Source organism: Cornus florida, unplaced genomic scaffold, assembly GCF_030987335.1.
Source record: "Cornus florida cultivar Cherokee Brave unplaced genomic scaffold, ASM3098733v1 CherokeeBrave_3.0.0_Hap2_Chr05, whole genome shotgun sequence".
NCBI lineage: Eukaryota > Viridiplantae > Streptophyta > Magnoliopsida > Cornales > Cornaceae > Cornus > Cornus florida.
The window spans coordinates 111,406,369-111,426,274 of NW_026775575.1; the positions used below are offsets into that span (position 1 = coordinate 111,406,369).

At 37.4% G+C, this 19,906-nt stretch overlaps 1 protein-coding gene across 2 annotated transcripts; it reads right to left on the minus strand.

Moving 5' to 3' along the window:
- Positions 1 to 214: 214 nt before the first annotated feature.
- LOC132308603 (uncharacterized) lies at positions 215 to 13,323 on the minus strand. Of its 2 annotated transcripts, none has more exons than XM_059806727.1 (6): positions 13,166 to 13,323; positions 10,672 to 10,862; positions 9,455 to 10,358; positions 9,247 to 9,378; positions 930 to 1,084; positions 215 to 737 (listed from the first exon to the last, which is right to left on the minus strand). In XM_059806727.1, the coding sequence occupies exons 2-6, from the start codon at positions 10,762 to 10,764 to the stop codon at positions 537 to 539; spliced, it is 1,485 nt and encodes a 494-aa protein (XP_059662710.1). In that variant the 5' UTR covers positions 10,765 to 10,862; positions 13,166 to 13,323; the 3' UTR covers positions 215 to 536. The 2 variants fall into 2 exon arrangements, with proteins under 2 accessions (XP_059662710.1, XP_059662709.1); XM_059806726.1 differs by having other exon boundaries at positions 10,672 to 10,741; positions 13,162 to 13,313.
- Between the last annotated feature and the right edge of the window lie 6,583 nt (positions 13,324 to 19,906).

Genomic DNA, 19,906 nt, shown 5'->3' on the forward strand with positions numbered 1-19,906 from the left:
TGGTTTGCAGTTCTACCAACCTGAGAGTGAGGGCCCTCGTTTCCTCCCCCAGGCATCAATGGGAATCCATAGGGACAACTATCCATAGTGAGTTAACCCTAGCAATATCTCCTGGTTTCTCAAATCATAGAAACCCTGCAATAAAAGATACCTGCAACAATAACAACATTACAGCGACCAATAAATGTCTTCGGGGAGGGGAAAGAAGCACCGATTAACCAAGTTGGGGGAAAGCACTAAACAAGCATCAAAGCAGGAAGTGCAATGATGCCTATTGATTCAGCTACAGTATTTATTAAGAACTTTAAATTGTCATAGACAAATACCATTCCATCTCTTGAAACAGATAAATTAATGCACTTGATCATTTGAACTACCTCACTGTTTTATTTTTATCCTTTTTTTCACCGGGAAGGGAAATTCAGACATAATTATTAACACTGAGCAGCTTCATCTTCATCAAATTCATCAGCACAGGATAGAGGGAGGCTGCCGACCGGTTCAGTTGCATTATTATTTACAGAGGGCAGTACACTCTACAGAATCTCCCATTCAGAGTCACATAAATCATGAGTTGGTGATTTCTTTGAGTTCAAGGACATGCTCGCGATAGAGGGTAAAACATTTTGCCCTGAGTGCTGGCTGAAATCTATATCAACATCTCCATACCAAATCGGCAGCTGCTCATACTCCTTTCTTAACCTCTTTTTCGAAGTAAAAGCATCCTGTATCATTTTCTGGCAAAAGGAAGAGATTAACTTAGACTTGCTTATTTTAACAGGATAAAATTACATACAGGAAAAAAATGTATCATGGAATTTTCTTCTTAACAAAAACTAGCAATTTGTTTTACATTCCAATAACACTACTCCAGAGTACCAAACGCAACCTCAACAATTGTCAATGGTGCGAGGCAAGAGGCACATTACCTTGTACGATCTTGATTTATTTGCTCTACTGGAGACTTCAAAGAGTAATTTATCGTCCACAATGACACAACTCTCATCAAGCTTCACCTTATCAGACAATTCGATGGTTTCCATGCTAGGGTCAGCAATATCAACCCTGAAGTCATCTGCCTCTCCTGTAAATGCATTCTGACATTAGCAATCAATATTTAAGACATATCATAGACATGCAAAGAATTGCACTGAAGTGAGCTGGTCATCTATCCAACTAGCAAAGGCAGAGGACAAATAAAACCAATATCTTTGCCAATGAAAAGAATATCCCCGGACATACAAGAAGCACATAAAGAGTAGAAAAAAGATGAAGGATATACAGCCCCACCCCTCACCAAAATAGCCGTCATTGTGTATACAGTGATACAGGTTATGGGAATAAAGTATGGTATATCAAACCCACGTCCACTGTCCAATAAAATTATTTTCAATTAAAGTGAATACTAAACCCTTTGGCACGCATAACGTTAAGGTTTTAAATTTTATAACTAACATATTCTTTGATAATCCTTAAACATTATCACATGTAAATTCTATGTTGTAATTTTTTAAAATTAAATTTTCTAAGTTGGCATTTTCTATCTCTATTGACCATGAATAACGAATGTACAAATACTGAGCTTCATGAACCTACTATATAATAGACACTGCAAAATGACTGAAGGACCTGAACCGCCTAAAACTTGCCTCGCGTCCAAGTAGCACATATAAAAGCACGCAAATGAATTTGAAGCAAACGAGAAGATAAAAACTTTATATATCAAAAGGTTGTGGTGAATATATACAGTATATATCAAAGCATATGAAAAATTCCAAAAATTCTATATATTTTTAAAATTCAAGTTTTTGCTTGCTTATATAATTATTATTTTATAAAAGTGCAAAACATATTATTACTTCTCATCGCGATAGAACATGATGCCCTAATTTGGGAGGGGGGGGGGAGGGGCGCGGGTTGTGAAATAAGTATCACTATCAGGATCAATTTCCACACATGAAGAGAAAGAACAATGAAGAAATCAAAGAGAAATTCTTTTGGCTCTGTATATAATATAGAAGACCAAAACGCATTGTCGCTTTAGTCTTTTTTCAGTAAAAAATGGATCTTGAAATATAAATGGAAGGATGTTATGTATCATATTCTATAAGAATTGACAATGGGACATAGTTCTGGACATCCTTCGAAAGCCTGCAGCTTGACCTACACAATCTTTTAGCACCCCACACAACAAGACAGGTAAAAGCCGCAAGGGACCAAGTAATCTGAAGCCTAACAGAAGGATGTGGCTGTGAATAAGTTCAAATTTTCAGTAAAGAATTAGACGGAATTCATTTTCACTAAGCTGACATTTTAAACTCCACATGACATCAAAGTTGTGCGTCAAACTTTCACCTTTTAGTGCGTGCATCACAAAATTAGGGAAACTTAGTATAGTAACCTGAAGACCCCAATGGTTTCCTATTAATCTATTCAAATGTTTTTTAGGGGAAACTAAGGACCTGCAAGGTTCAGTTTTCTGTTTTCCGAGAACTGAAAATCCCTGAGAACTGAAAAACAGAAAACTGTACAAAAAATCTGTTCTGCTGACAGTTTTTTAAAACAGTTTTCCTGTTTTCTTAGTTCTTTGGAACTGTTTTTAGATGGTTCTCTGAAAACAGTTTTTTGTTTTCCGAGTTCTTGGTAACTGTTTTTAGAAAATTGAACCAAGCAGGCCCTAAGCTTTTACAGGAATCATCTGTGAGGATTGGCTCAAAGAATTGTATGCAGTTACTCTACAATTAGAAAAAACACATTCTTAGCCCTAAAGACAAAGTTCTGCAAGGAAAAATGTAAATAATTGAAAATAAGAGGACATATCCACCGAAAAATTCCAAAATACACTCCCATAAAGCAATGAAAATTCAAAACTAACAGATTTATTGTTGTAGTCATCAACATTAGTAGCAATATCACTAATGATGCAATTTTCACAGCAGAACATTCAGAATCAATATAATTGTTAGAATGTTATATATATATATATATATATATATATATATATATATATATATATATATATATATATGTTGGGCCATTATGTAATTACATATAGTTATTAGGGCCCTTGTGTTATTAAGTTGACTTGTATCCTTTATATAAGCCTACATAGGCTTATTAGGTTAAGAGTGTGAAAAATATATATACAAGTTCTCTCTCTCTCTCTCATGATTAAGAACATGGTATCAGAGCAACACGAATTCATGGGTGTGAGGGTCTAAAATTGTGTTGTTTAAGATCGGAATCACGATCGGAATCGCAATTGTGGTGTTGGTGTTCCTGCTTTCTTCGTTCGTCGCCGGAAGCTCCTCGTTCACCGTCATCAGATCTGCATCATCATTCGTCGTCATCAGATCTGCATCGTTCGTCATCGTCGTTGCCGGCAGCTTCTTTTTGGTTGTCAGTAGGGCTGCAAATGAGCCGAGCCGAGCCGAGCTTGGGTCTGTTCGGGCTCGGCTCGTTTGTTTATGGGGTCTGCTAGGGCTCGGGCTCAACTCGTGACGAGCTCAAAAAATTGAGCTCGGGCTCGGGCTCGTCTTAATTTTAAAAGCTCGGGCTCAGCTCGTTTTACAAAAATAAATAAAAATCAAACTCAAAATTAATTATAATCCACATGCAACAACAAACAGTATGCACTATCATGGAAAAATGGCTCGACTTCCAGCCAATTATCAAATCAAAGCTACTTGTTTTTATAAGAGAAGTCTAAACTTACAATACATATAATACAATTTCAGAATTAAAAGTATGATATGTAATACCTAAACATGAAAACACCAAAAACAAAATAGGGTTTCTTACTGAAGGCAAAGATCAAGCCCCAATTTTCAGTGATGCCTTGAGACACCAAGAGAGAGCCCTACAGAAAGAATCGATGATGTTTTACCTTCCACTGGACTTTGATCTTCAATGGACTTAGAAAGAGAGGAAGAATGCACAGATGATTTAATTTTTTTTATGTTTGCCCTCTGGTTTTTCGTTGGTCTCTGCCTCTCTTGGTCTTCACTTGCTCTTCACAATTTCATCTAATTGGTATAAACAATAAAGTGACTGACTACCTAAAGAATGCAAAAGAAATGAAAAGAACACAAAAAAAAGGTAAAAAGTGATGGAAATTGCACGTGTCAACGCTTAGAGAATCAAGGAGATTGTGAAGAGATAATGCTTACATTATTTTATTTATTTTAGTACTTAAGTTATAATAAAATTAAAAATCTGAGTGTGTGTGTATATATATGTATATATATAATATCTAATACATGTATTTATATAACGAGCCAAGCCGAGCTTTGTTCACGAACATTAACGAGCCTAAACGAGCTCGTGTTCACGAGCCTATACGAGCAGAGTCTAACATTGCTCAGGCTTGGCTCGTTTACTAAACGAGCCTATAAATTGGGCTCGAGCTTGGCTCGTTTACTTAACGAACGAGCCCGAGCCGAGCCCGAGACAGCATGGTTCATTTGCAGCCCTAGTTGTCGGCGAACTCGCCGACATCTGCCGTCTTGATTTACAGAGGTGAGATTCATCGATTCGCCTTTTTTTTTTTTGGCCGGAAGTTGCAGAGGTAGCTGCCTATTAATTCGGCCGTTGCTTGTGACTGGGTCGCCATTGTCTTCGCTGCTTTGTTCACCGGCGTTTGTGAAGGTGTGAAGAAGAAGACCCGTGCTTGGCTACACGGTTATGCTATTCCAATCCTGGTTTACTAAACCTAGAATAGCCATTCCAACCCTGGTTTACTAAACCTGGGATAGCCCAGATCTGGACCGTTTGACCAGATCTGGCCCGTTTGCAAGGTTCGGCTAAAATACAAATTCTGCTTCTTTTTCTTCTCTGTTTTGCTGGGTTTAACATGGCGTCCAATTCAAATTTGATTTCTCCCATATCCGGTCTTCATTCTCCCATAACTTCAATTAAACTTAATGAGAAGAATTACATACTGTGGGCTAAATCTGTTAAAATTTTTCTCAAAGGTAGAGGCCTTGGTACTCATCTGACTAAAGAGAAACTCAAGGAAACTAATGCTTCTTTTGATGCATGGGAAAAGGAAGATGCTCAGATCATCTCTGTGATGATGAACAGTATTGAACCCCAAATTAGTTCAACTTTACTTTATTTGGATACTGCCAAGGAGATATGGTACAGATTGCAGCAACTGTATTCTGGGAAAGGTAATATCACTCGTATTTATGAGCTCTGTAAGCAGTATTTCAATCTTAAACAAGGTAATCACAGTATAGAAGAGTATTATTCCAAAGTTATGGGAGTCTGTGAGGAGCTGTATCAGCCCATTACTGCTGATGTTCGAAGTATGCAACAACAACGTGAGGACTTTACTGTTGTCCGTTTTCTTACTGGTTTGTCATTAGCTTATGAGTCTTTTCATTCACAGATTATGGGCAGTCCCACACTTCCATCTCTTGCTGATGTGTTTTCTCGACTTCAGTGCGCTACACTTGTAAGTGATACCTCAACTTTGAATACTGGGCAAAGTAGTGAGCGTTCAGCATTGATAGTTTCAAAAGGTGAAAATACTGCTTACCGTGGAGGTCGTGGGGGACGCTCCACCCGTGGTGGTCGTGATTCACAGGGAGGACGTGGTCGTGGCAGGGAATCACGAAAATGTACTCATTGTGGCCTTTCTAATCATACTGTGAATTTTTGTTGGGACCTTCATGGCAAACCATCTAGTTATGCAAATCAAGTTTCCTCCTCTCCGAATGATGTTGCTTCTGGATCTCACAATGTAGCTGAATCAGATACGGTCCCTGTTCCACGTGATGAGTATACTCAATTTTTGTCTTATAAGCAAGCATCTAATTCATCTTCCACGGCTACCTTTGCCCAATCAGGTACTGCACACACATGTCTATTGTCTTCCACTCGCAGTCCTTGGATCATAGACACTGGAGCATCCGATCATATGACTAGATGTTCTTCTTTCTATCTAATTTTAATTCTGTAACTCCTTCTCAAAGAGTTACCCTTGCTAATGGTTCCTCCACTAAGGTTTCAGGTTTGGGGACAACTCAACTTAGTGATTCCTTGTCTCTCTCGTCTGTTTTATATGTTCCTCAGTTTCCCTTTAATTTAATGTCTATCAGTAAGCTTACTAAATCTCTTCAGTGCTCTGTTACATTTTATCATACTTTTTGTGTGTTTCAGGATCTCAAAACGAAGAAGAAGATTGGTACGGGGTATGAAGCTGGTGGCTTATATTACTTTGATTTGGCACCTTATCCTGTGGCTCTTCAGTCTTCTCTGTCTCCATTCCAGTGGCACTGTCGTCTTGGTCACTCGTCACTTCAAGTTTTGCAACGTCAAGTTCCTAGTCTTAGTCATTTGAAATTCTTGTCATGTGAAGTTTCTCAACTTAGTAAGCACCATCGCATGTCTTTCAAGTCTATGGTTAATAATCGTGTCTCTAGTCCTTTTCATCCGGTTCATTCAGATGTATGGGGTCTAATAAAACATTCTTCAATCAATAAATTTCATTATTTTGTGATATTTGTGGATGATTATTCTCGCCTGACTTGGTTGTTTCTGATAAAAGATCGTTCTAAGTTATTTTTAATTTTTCAAAAATTTCGAAAAGAAATCAAAACTCAGTTTGGATGCCCAATTCGTATTCTACGTTCTGATAATGCTAAAGAATATTCTTCAACCCCTTTTGATACATATCTTAGTGATAAAGGAATTATTCATCAAAATTCATGTGTTTATACTCCTCAACAAAATGGAGTTGCAAAACGTAAGAATCAACACCTCTTAGAAGTAACCCGTGCTCTTTTGTTTCATATGCGCATGCCTAAACGGTTTTGGGGTGATGTTGTTCTTACTGCCTGTTATCTTATTAACCGTATGCCGTCATCTGTATTAGATGGCAAATCTCCACATTCTATTTTATTTCCTAATTCTCCTTTGTTTTCTCTTACTCCTAAAGTTTTTGGATGTGTATGTTATGTCCACAATCTTGGTCCTGGTTTTGATAAACTCGACCCATGTGCCACAGAGTGTGTATTTCTTGGATACTCTCGTTCTCATAAAGGTTATCGCTGCTATAATCCTGTTTCTCAACGGTACTTTATTAGCGCGGATGTGACCTTTTCTGAGTCCATCCCATATTTTTCAGATAGTGATTCAATTCTTGATATTACTCCTGAGTCGCCTCTTCCTGCGGTTCCTCTTCCCTCACTTTCTCTTCAACCTAGATCTCCTTTGCCTGCCCCGTTACAGGTGTACACTCGAAGACCAAAGCCATCTGCTGTCGTGCCTCCTCCATCGTCTTCAAAATCTTTGGGTCTAACACAGTCCACTGTGTCTGATTGCTTGCCTATTGCACTTCGTAAAGGTACTCGCTCGTGTGTCACTAATCATCCCATTGCTCATTATGTCTCTTATAATTCCTTATCGTCATCCTTCTCATATTTTTCCTCTCAGTTGTCTACTACATTTGTTCCTAAGACTGTGCAGGATGCTCTGTCTGATTCGGGCTGGAGGAAAGCAATGCAAGATGAAATGGATGCTTTGCATCAGAATGGCATGTGGAATCTTGTTCCATTACCTCCAAGTGTCAAACCGGTTGGTTGTCGCTGGGTATACACTGTGAAGTATCTTCCAGATGGGTCCGTTGAGCGTTTAAAAACCAGTCTTGTTGCCAAAGGTTATACCCAGACTTATGGTATTGACTATGATGAGACGTTTGCCCCTGTTGCTAAGATTTCTTCTATTCGTGTTTTGATTTCTCTTACTGCTAATAGACATTGGCCTCTGTTTCAGTTAGACGTTAAAAATGCTTTTTTGCATGGTGACTTAGCAGAAGAGGTTTATATGGAGCAAAGTTTGTTGCTCAGGGGGAGTATCTTCACACTGTTTGTCGCCTTAAAAAGGCCCTGTATGGATTGAAACAATCTCCACGGGCTTGGTTTGGAAAATTCTCTGAGGCGGCATTAAAATTTGGTCTTAACAGATGTCAGACCGACCATTCGGTATTTCACCAGCACACTAAAGCTAGCTTCATATTTCTTGTGGTGTATGTAGATGATATTGTGATCACAGGTGATGATTCTGAAGACATTGCTGAGTTGAAGTTGTTTCTGCAATATCGATTCCACACTAAAGACTTGGGTAAACTTAGGTATTTCTTGGGTATTGAAGTTACTAGATCCAAGAAGGGTATAAGTTTATCCCAACGAAAATATGTGTTGGACTTATTAGAAGAAATAGGTATGTTGGGTGGTCGACCGGTTGATGCTTCTATGGATTCGAATACAAAACTTGTGTCTGATGAAGGTGATCTATTTCATGACCCGGGCAGATTTCGTCGCCTTGTTGGGAAATTAATTTATCTCACTATCACTCGATCTGATATTTCATATGCAGTTAGTGTTGTAAGTCAATTCATGGGAGCTCCTAGAATGCCACATTGGATTATTGTTCTTCGGATTATCCGATATCTCAAGCAAGCTCCAGGTTTTGGGTTACTATATAAATCAAATGGTCATCTCAGGGTGGAAGGTTTTACAAATGCCTACTGGGCTGGTTCTCCTTCAGATAGGAGATCTACTACAGGCTACTGCACATTTGTAGGAGGAAATATTGTTACATGGCGAAGTAAAAAGCAAACGGTGGTAGCTCAATCTAGTGCTGAAACTAAGTATAGGGCAATGGCCCAAACTACTAGTGATCTGACCTGGATACAACATTTTCTAAAAGAACTTGGGTTGACAGTTGAAGCTCCTACTCCATTGTTCTGTGATAATCAAGCAGCGGTTCAACTTGCCTCAAATCCTGTGTTTCATGAGAGGACCAAACATATTGAAGTTGATTGTCACTTCATTCGAGAAAAAATATTACGTGGGAGCATCTCTACTCCATTCGTGAAGTCTGAAGATCAATTAGCTGATATGTTTACCAAAGCATTGTGTCATAACCGGTTAAGAATTATCTGTTCCAAGTTGGGATTATTTGATATATATTCTCTAGCTTGAGGGGGAGTGTTAGAATGTTATGTGTGTGTGTGTGTGTGTGTGTGTGTGTTGGGCCATTATGTAATTACATATAGTTAGTAGGGCCCTTGTGTTATTAAGTTGACTTGCATCCTTTATATAAGCCTATATAGGCTTATTAGGTTAAGAGTGTGAAAGATATGTATACAAGTTCTCTCTCTCTCTCTCTCTCTCATGATTAAGAACAATAATAAATACATAAGAACTCAAAAACAAAAATGAGGAACTAAGGTGTCACCTTGTGCATTGCCATGACATCCAATATGAAAGGAAGACATAAAAGCCTCCAATTGAGCGCATTCATGCTCAGACCTATTTCCAGATGATCCAACCAGGGAGACTACCTCATCAGTTCTGGAGGTGTTTGCATCTGCCAAAACAAGAAGTTTATTTAAGGCGGAGAGAGAGAGAGATTTCCAATTACTGGGGAAACAGAAAATACGCACCATTTGGCTCCAATGACAGGAAACTGCTGGAGAAAGCAAATCCCATATCCTCAACCTTGTTATCATAGGATACAATCGGAAATGACTCAAAAGGAGAATGATCGTTGGAGAGATCAGATACACATTCAATTGAAACTACAGGATTATTCTCTCCTGTTTGTGGGAAATTTGCATGTGAAAATTCTGACAGACTATAAGATTCTTTTGATAAGGAACTGCTGGAAGAAATAAGTCCTGTCTCTTCAATTTTATTCTCACCAGAAACAACTGCAATGGGCAATCCAGAAGATGGGGGAGTGCTTGAAACATCAGAAACAACCTCAAGTTCATCTGAAAAGCTATTATGAACTGTTCCCTCTTTCTTGTCAGATATAAGCACTTCACCATGAACAGTATTTTGAGGTGAAACCTCAAGCAGAAACCCATTTATATATTTTTCTTCAACGGATTCACTAAATAATGAGGGTTCAGACAAATCTTTATTCTCAGGAGAAATAAAGTCCAGGTCATCAGACAGAGATAGTTCCCCCTTTGCAACATTTTCTTCAACACCCATATATAAGTGCCTATCTATCAAAGTCTCATCTTCTTGCCCCAAAGAAAAGTCAGAATCTGCTTCTCGGATGGTATCTGCAGAAGGTAGAGGGAGAACTTGCTTTGAAGGATCAACAGGATCTGGCTCGAAATATGACTTCTTTATATCAATGACATGATCTTCTTCAATACCTATCATTGACCTAATATAGTTCCCAATAGCATCATCTTGTTTTGGAGTCACTGCTTGAGTTTCATGTTTAACAGGATCCACCAAAGGAGGAAGTAATTCTTGCACAACATCAGAACAAAACCTTTTCATACTTTCTCCAACCGTCTGCACCTGATTTTCCACATATTTAACTGTGTCCTGTATGGTGCATATTATATTACAAGAGAAATTTCCAGTTTTGACAACAATCAGGACAAATATCCATCTTATTCACAAAATAGTGACACACGGTATTTGTTTTACTCATCAAAAGATAAATAAATAAATAAAATGTGTGTTTCTCATGGCATGCAAACACAAGAAAGGATAACTTTATGCTTACAAAGACATGACTGTAGAATTCTCATCCCGTGAAAGGTAGCAGGGTGACAGACAGTTAATAGAGAAAACTATCTAATATTAGGAACATATACAAGGAAAAGAAGAGAGATAAAAATAATAATAATAATACCTGGTTCACAAAATCATCAACCTCTAGGCACATAGCCTCAAATTTATGGTATATGCTCCCAACCAAGGCTCTACCTTTAAATTTCAAATCCATAGTGAGAAAAATAATATGCTGCTAAAACGAATTTTCCCACTTCATAAACTAAAAATACAACAAAGGCACTATTTCCAATCGAGGTTGATGATATTAACCTGTAAAAATTCAGATAAAAGTTATGTCACGAAAGGCATGATTGATTCTAAAACATGTTTAATTTACAGATAAAATGCAGAGGCCAAAAGTATAGAAATCGCCTCTAAACGGAAGATACAGCCACCTACTAGAACTTTTGAAACAGCATAACAATGAATTTGTAAAACCTTTTCAACTAACCGAAGCTGAATACCAATCTGTTTCCATGTCCTCAAACCCCTAAGTACTCAACCTAAGCACATTTAGAATTTTACACTATTTTCCCTCCTGAGCCTAATGTATGGAACTTTGGTCATGGTGAACAGAATACAATCACAAGAAAAAAATAAACATATAAATAAAGTAAAGGTAGAGGGAGTTGTATAATGTATTGTGCACATTAATTAGTACTCACCAGACATATACGGGAATACTAAATGAAATACAAAACAGCAAATGGTCAGTGGTACATAAAATACTGATAAAGCCCTTAAGCTCATGACAAATAGTAGATCAAAAAGTTTTTTTTTTCCCTTCAATGAAAAAAACAAAGGCCAAGAAGTGTAAGAATGTTGAGAAGTATGAAAGATGAAGAGACGATAGGGTATGAAGCAACACAAGCTATGTAACGTGGATTCTTCAAAAGTAGGTGGAATATCTGCATTGAGCACACAATACTTGAACATGGGTATGTTACATGTGTCCAACACTTTTGATTGGACAAGCACCTAAAAGCCAGATCCAATAATTCAACTTTATTATATTATTGCTTCAAAACAAGTGAACTGCCTAAATTGAACATTATGTCATATTAAGATATTATTTTACTCTAGAAAATAAAATTAATATATTAGATAATATGAATAACATAAAGACATTCAACTCAAGTGAAATAGTGTTGAATATTATGACGTGATAAGATATTCAGCATTTGAAGAGATGCAAAATTTTGCTTAGCAGTCATTTTGGCGTGAGGGTTTGCAGGAAACATAATCCCTCTACCCATCAGTCCCACCCTAATCGATTCAAAATGGCCACAATACCGGATCCCAGTGGTAAAAATAATTCAATGTATGCAAATGATATTGTGTTGTAAGCAATAGAGCTGTATAGTAAATGCAGGATGAAAACAATTGAAATGAATATAACATATGAAAATGAGTATGGCTCAACAACTGTAAGCGTGGGAAATGGTGGAATTGAGAAAACTACCAAAGTCAGCAGAAAAGCAATTCCAGAAGTGAAACTGGCATGAACAAGGCTCGGATTGAGTAAATGAGCTCAACCAAGGTGTTTATAGAAAGAAACAAAAATAGCTCCTAGAAGGCATCGAAACAACTCAGACAAATCCTAAAAACTAGCCAAATATTTTGATAGAATAGCTCAGAGAAAAAATTTCAATCAGAGATAGAGCCGGTAAAAATTACCAGCATTGATCTAGTCAAATTTAGTTGTGAATTTCAAACAACAAAGCTGGCCAAAGATGGCTGCAATGTACTAATAAAGAAATTGTCAGCTTGCAGTTAACATCTTAGAAAGGAAATCATTTAATCAAGCTAGTTTAAACAAAGGTTTGGATGACCAAAATTTAATTGATAGTGTCTTGAAGCTGGCTAAAGGTAGCCCACTACATAAACTCACACATAAAAGAAATTGACAGCTTTCTGTTAACATCTTCTAAAGGAAATCACTAAATCAAGCTAATTTAAACAAAGGTTTGGATGATCAAGGTTAGTTTATCAGCTCAATGCAAACAATCAATTTTATCCCTGAGGTTCAAAAAGATTCTGGCAATATTCAGCAATGGTGTCAGACAAAAATTTTGTAAATAGAGCCGCATGGACCTGAAAAAGTGCAACTTAGGAAGAACTAACTGATAGTCTAATACAACAATAACAACATAGGAGAGAGATTAAAAGCTCCGTGCTTTTGTAGGCACAGAGCACACAGATAACATATACACAAAACTAAACATATATATATATATATGCGTGTGTATAAACAATATCCCAATTCTTACAACAATTGAAATTTTCTTAATATCACAAAATTCTGTATTTGAATTTGAATTTGAATTTGAATTTCTCCTTTGATCAAGTAGATTCTCTCAAAATTGAAGTTCACGCCATATAGATATAGACATACAAATATAAATATATATTTACAAAAAAAAAAAAAATTACAAATAGATATAGTGATCACCTACTGTCATCATCCACAATTCAAGAAGAAGCTCTCTAATAGCCATAAATTGCAACAACTCAAGAAATTTGTAACAGAAACCCTAAACCTAATGCTCGATAACGTAGGAAAAAGGACCTACCGGCAAAGTGAAGCCGACGGAGAGAGGCTTTGGTCATCACCGGAGCTGACTTAGAGTTTAGCTTCGTCAGTGCCTGGGGGCTCTCTCTCTCTTTATATATACACGCATAAATAGCAGGGTTTTAGAGATTTGTTACCTTGCAGTTGCACAGTAAAAGTATCAGGGTGCGGAGTGGATTCAGTATAAGTAGGGTGGACTTGGGATTTTTTAATTCACACGTTGGACTTGGATGGTTGAATTAGATCACACTTCAATTATTAACTCACTGAAAAACCTATAATAAAGCTCTTATCGTTATAAAATTTAATTTAAAAAAAAAAATATATATATATATATATATATATATTTATTATTGTGTTATTTATTTTCAACTATCAATGATCCTAATTATTTTACTTTGACACATAAATTAATTTAATAAGCTTGAATACCATTTTTCTTAATTTTATATTTATATTGAATGCATTAATATTATATTTTTTAAAAATATTTTGTGCAGAAAAATTCAAAAAGATATGTTTTATGTAATGCTATTATTAAATTATTTTAAATAAACCAATTTTATGTGCAAGGATTCAAATCATTCAATTGAAACTTTGTGTATAAAATTTCACAAAATCTCATGGCTTTTTTGTATTCAAATCATCCTATATATAAGAGTACAATTTGAACTTGACCTTGAACCTCAATTATCCAATCTGAAAATTTTGAACTTCAACTTCAAGAACTCCAATTTGATCTTGGATCCTGTTTGCATACCAATAACTAAATAAAAGCGCCATTCCTAACTCTGCACAGGTACCAACTTAAGTTATACAATTATTTTCAATGGGTGTTGTTTTCAAGCTACGAACACTTTTTGGCTCTTACTCTGACTTAGATTTTATCGCTCTCACGCTTCCGCTTTCACCATAGCTAGTGCTCTAAATGACTTGGGTACCAACAAATTAATATTCGCAGCCAAACCAGCAAATACCTCACTCTCACATAAAAAAAATGCTTCAAAGTGTCAACTATAGTTGTGTTGCGATGAAGGCACACCCCTTAATACCCCATTAGATATACTCTAATTGAAAGTCTGTGTACAGTGATGAGGACACGAGCTCACTGTCAGAATGCACTCATCACGATGTTTTTGTTCAGTGTCTATCATGAAATTGACTCATTGTTGTCGTGATCTCTATTTTGATCTCCCATTTTGACTACAAAAAACATAATATGCATTAACCCCTGTAATTTTATTCTAAAGATAAGATAAAAGTTTGATCAGTACTTGTAATTTTATTCTAAATCAACTCTAATATGAATTCTGATCGTTATCCTCTATCAAATCATCAGATGTACCAGTTGATGAACTAAGTCAGGACAACAATTCTTGGTAAAGCACAGTAAAGATCGATGCTGCAAAACTCTTAACCTAGAAAAAAGATGATCCATTCATTCAAGGAAGAAACACTTCAACCAATTGTTAGGCTAACAAGAGTACCAACAATTTAATGATATTTGTGATCTTTCCCGATCCAGTATAGTACTATTGAACTTATTATCAAACTAACAAACAACTACGACCTGTCAAAAACAACAACAATATGATGAAATTCGAAATTCGAAATTAGATCCCAGAAGGAGCATTCCAGAGCTCCTCAGTGCAAAAGAAGACAAGTGTTCAACGACACACTGGTAGTTCTTAACCAAGTTGCTAATAATCACAAGCAGGGTGATGATGTACAAATAAAGAGCCAACAACCTACTGAACTAAAACCAAACCAATATCGCACTAACAATCCAGAAAACTTGAAATCAGATCCCATACTGAACTAAAACCAAACCAATATCGCACTAACAAACAACTACAGAAAACTTGAAATCAGATCCCAGAGGGAGCTCTCCAGATCTCCTCATGCAAAAGAGGACCAAGTGTTCAAGAACACACTGGTACGTAGTTCTTAACCAGGTTGCTCGTACAACTATTCTTCTATTACATCAAAATACTGACAATTATAATAACAAACAGGGTGATGATGTACAAAGCAAAGAGCAACAATATAGTTGTTTGAACTGACATGCAAACCAAAATCCATTATAAAAAACTCCACGTACTAAGTGATTGAGGCCTACTAAATTAATTCAAGAACATGGAAAAAAGAAAAGCATGCATAACCAATTGACATGTACAATCAACCAAGAGTGTTAAAACTGATAATGGACTAAATGATACTGCAGATTGAAAACAGTTAAAAAAAAAAAAAAAACACCCAATAGAACCTTATTAGAAATCATAAGCTAACCATCTGTTCATCCAACCAGATAAAGCATCAATATTGATCGAATCAGAACGAAATTCATAGACTTTCTTATGAACTTCAAAATGTAAGGAATATCTATAGCATAAACCCTATAACTTAAAAATAAAAATAATAATAAATAAATACAACCCTCATCCTTGCTTATCTACAGCGTGCGTATTGATGGTTTGGTGTGGTGGGGGAACATCACTTTCTGGCATATCTTGAGCCTGGTAAGTCTTTCCACCAGCCTGGTATTCCCTATATGCCCCTGGACCAGGCATTTCCTTGTTTTGGTAAGACATGCCTCCACTGTTATGTCCATTCGAGTATTGGAAATCTGTAGCATTATTGGGCACCCCTCCCATGTTGTTTGGCTGCACACCTCCCATGTTGTTGGGCATCACTCCTCTCCAGTTGGGTGCTCTTACCATATTACTTGCCTGCATTCTGCCCAGATTGTAAGGCATGCCTCCGCCATTATACCCGTTCCAATATTGAAAATTTGGTGTGTTATTGGGCATCCCTCCCATGTTGTATGACTGATTTCCCTGCATATTGTTGGGTTGCAGTCCTCCCCAGCTGGGTGCTCCTTCCATATTATTTGCTTGCATTCCACTCATATTGTTAGGCATGCCTCCACCATTGTATCCATTCTGATACTGGAAATTTGGTGCATTATTGTGCACCCCTCCTAAGTTGTATGACTGCTCCCACATTTTGGGCTGCACTCCTCCCCAGCTGGGTGCCCCTACCATATTATTCGCTTGCATTCCTCCCAGATAATAAGGGTTGCCTCCACTATTTTGCCAGTTCCAGCATTGGAAATTTGGTGAGTTATTGGGTACCCCTCCCATGTTGTTTGGTGGCACACCTCCCATGTGGTTTGGTGGCATTCCCCCCATGTTGTTGGGCTGCACTCCTTCCCAGTTTGGTGCCCCTACCATATTATCTGCATGCATGCCTCCGCTATAATGTCCATTCCAGTATTGGGAATATGGTGTGTTATTGGGCACACCTCCCATGTTGTTTGGTGGCATTGGTCCTATGTTATTTGGTGGCATTGGTCCCATGTTGGATGGGGGCATTCCTCCCCAGTTGGGAGGTGGCATTCCTCCCATATTATTTGACTGTATTCCTCCCATGTTGGGTGCCTCTTCTGTGCTATTTGCTTGTATTTCAACCATGTTGTTGGGCTGCACTCCTCCACAATTTGGTGCCCCTACCATATTATTTGCCTGCATGCCTCCACTATAATATCCATTCCAATATTGGGAATATGGTGTGTTATTGGACACACCTCCCATGTTATTTGGTGGCATTGTTCCCATGTTATTTGGTGGCATTGGTCCCATGTTGGATGGTGGCATTCCTCCCCAGTTGGGAGGTGACATTACTCCCATATTATCTGACTGTATTCCTCCCATGTTGGGTGCCTCTTCAATGCTATTTGCTTGCATTTCAACCATGTTGGACAAACTTCCCGTTTCACTGGATGGCATTTCCATATCAAGTGCACGTTCTGCATGAGAGGGTGGCACTTTTACCATATTGGATCCAGGGTTCTGCATACTCGGATTAGCAATAGGAGTTTGAGAATCTTGTTTCTGCATATTTTGTATATTTTCATAATGCCTTGATATGGGTGCTCCTCCCATAATATCTGACTGTATTCCTCCCACTTTGGGTGCCTCTTCCATGCTTGTTGTTTGCATTCCTCCATTGTTGGACCAACTTCCCGTTTCACTGGATGGCATTTCCATATCAAGTGCATGTTCATGAGAGGGTGGCACTTCTGCCATTTTAGGTCCAAGGTTCTGCGTACTCGGATTAGCCATAGGAGTTTGAGAATCTTGCTTCTGCACATTTTGTTTATTTTCGGAGTTCCTTGATATGGGTGCTCCTCCAAAATTATCTGATTGTATTCCTCCCACGTTGGGTGCCCCCGTCATACTGGATGCCATTTTCATATCAAGTTCACATTCTGCATGAGAGGGTGGCACTTCTGGCATATTGGGTCCAGGGTTCTGCGTACTCAAATTAGCCATAGGAGTTTGAGAAACTTGTTTCTGCACAGTTTGTTTTTTTTCGGAGGACCTTGATTTGTCAGACTTGCGAGTTCTGGTGGGTGACTGACAATTTTGTTTCAACCACTGTTCGTGGTACCTGGGGTCGTATGGTACGGCCTGCCCATGAATAAAAGGTTCCCCTGGCAATGCAAATCAAATCAGAAGATTATAAACAAATAATGCAAGCATCAACACTGGTAAAACCTAATTCTAGTCAAGAAAACAAACGTGCTGACTAGCAAGTCCACAAGGTATGTGGTACCAAATTATAGAGGGGAAAAAACAGATGGAAACTAAAAGTATCTGTTATGAACAGTTCAATCACACGTGACAATAAATATATAGCTTTCTTTTGGCTATATGAAAAAACCATGAAAGAACACAGTAAGGCACAACCATTATAGATATTGTAATGGTACTTTTATTTCCTCTTTTCAAATATATTATCTTTGCAAGCATTCCTATTGTATATCACAAAAGATTCATCTGTGTTTCTCTTGTTTCCAAAATAACAACTCCTTGCAGTTTCTTAAATAGCAAGTAGTTAGAAATGTAGGGTATATTGATTTCAATTCTCCAAAGACCTTTTCTCTCCGTTACTATGAGGGAAAAGAGAGGGAAGAAGTATTAACTTATTCCCATGTTTGGATAAATAAGGAAGAAAAAGAAAGTGAAGGGCAGTGAAGAGAAAGAAAAGAAAATGATTTACTTTATTTTGTGAATAATAAGGAAAAGACATGAATTCCCTTGTTCTAAAAAGGGACAAAACGGATAATTACTAACTCTCTTATCATTTTTCCGTCTCAATCCTCTGGTTTCCCTCCTCATATTTAATACAAACTCAAAATAAACAATTCTGCCTCTCTTTTCATTTCTCTCTACTTTCCTCTATCCAAACGAGGTGTGAAATCAATTCTTTTTAAGTCAACTCAGAGAAAATTTTCCAAAACACTGTCAACCAAATTTTTCCCAATGTTTTAGACTCAAAACTAAGCAAGCAATCCCCTAGTTAGGTTCAAATGTTCTGATGTTCAACATTAACCATCTGCCTCAGTCTCCCTCTTAGCTGAAAGGCCAGTTATGTGAACAATGCTAAATATACCACAGCCAGAGTTGACCCTCAAGTTGAAAGGCCCAAGCTGAATTTCTTGCAAGAAATTAAAAAAACCTGAATAGAATGTCAGTAGGTGATAAGAAATAATTGAACGTACGCAGAATTCTAGTGCTAGTGAGTTGAGCCAATCAACCCTAATGTTGTGTTAGTAAGTGGGACACCTTGCCATTGCAGCTTAAAATAACAAATTTAGACCAAGAGGAGAAACTACAATACAGCAAATGCAGATATAGACACAGGAGCCAACTAAAATACCAACTCCCGACAAGGCCTTTTGCCCATGCCCATGTTAAACTGTGTTACATTGAAAAGAAAAATAGCAGGGGTAGGAGAGATAACTAGGACATTTTCAAGTACACTGCATTGCACCCCAAATGTATATATGCCTCATCCAGATAAATTAAACTTAAAGAACAATCATTTGATGGAAATATGAAAAAGATGATGTCATTGATTTATATCGACTTTACTTAAGAAGCAGTTAAATTTGATTGAAATTTTCAAGATTGGAGTCTTGCTATGGCACCAGATTTTGACCTTAAAGAGTATTCATTTAATTCAATAGTACTTGAATCATTGACTGAATTCTACAACCAAAAGAATAGCTAGGATCAGATATCATATGTGATACAACCACAAAATGAGTCTACACACTGTACCCCATGTTACAAACATAAAAGCTTGGGCGATGAAAATTAATCCACAAGAAATTAACGACATGTTGGCCCTATAACTTGTAACTATATTTATTCAGCATAACCCCTTCCAAGTTCCAATTACGACTTGAACTCAAATGAGTGGGTTTCCTCTCTTCTGTTTCCATTTTTAAAGGTAAAATGTGTTTTTCTTATCAACCCCTTGTACAAAAACATCAAGCATCTTGGAGATACAGGTACCCCGAAATAGCATATATGATGCAGAATAGCTGCTTCTGTGTATAAGTAGATTGCAATTATTAAGTTTGAGACCTAAAATACAGTAAATGCCACGTGGTAAAAGGTCATTTATATATATTTGATCCATATATTTTTTACGAGCCCCTCACAAAGTAATCAATTGCATTGTTTTATGGTATTGACGACCTACGAGTAGAACCTGTTGTCCATGAAAGCTCACTGTGATGGGGTGCATCATCTGTCACAACAGGCGCATTGTAGGTATTTATACCCATCCCACACTTTTATAGGACTAAAAAAGGGAAGGTCTCAGACTCTCATGAAGAACCTGACAAGTCTGTATGCATGACATTCTACATTAACCAACTCTTGGTTTG

Excerpts from the sequence above, each read along its gene's own strand:
- LOC132308603 (XM_059806726.1), bottom strand. The coding sequence starts at position 13,202 with ATGACCAAAGCCTCTCTCCGTCGGCTTCACTTTGCCGGTAG. Across the intron at positions 1,085-9,246 it reads ATGTCATGGCAATGCACAAG|GAGAGGCAGATGACTTCAGG; the intron begins GTGACACCTTAG and ends ATGCATTTACAG. Across the intron at positions 738-929 it reads ATAAATCAAGATCGTACAAG|AAAATGATACAGGATGCTTT; the intron begins GTAATGTGCCTC and ends TCCTTTTGCCAG.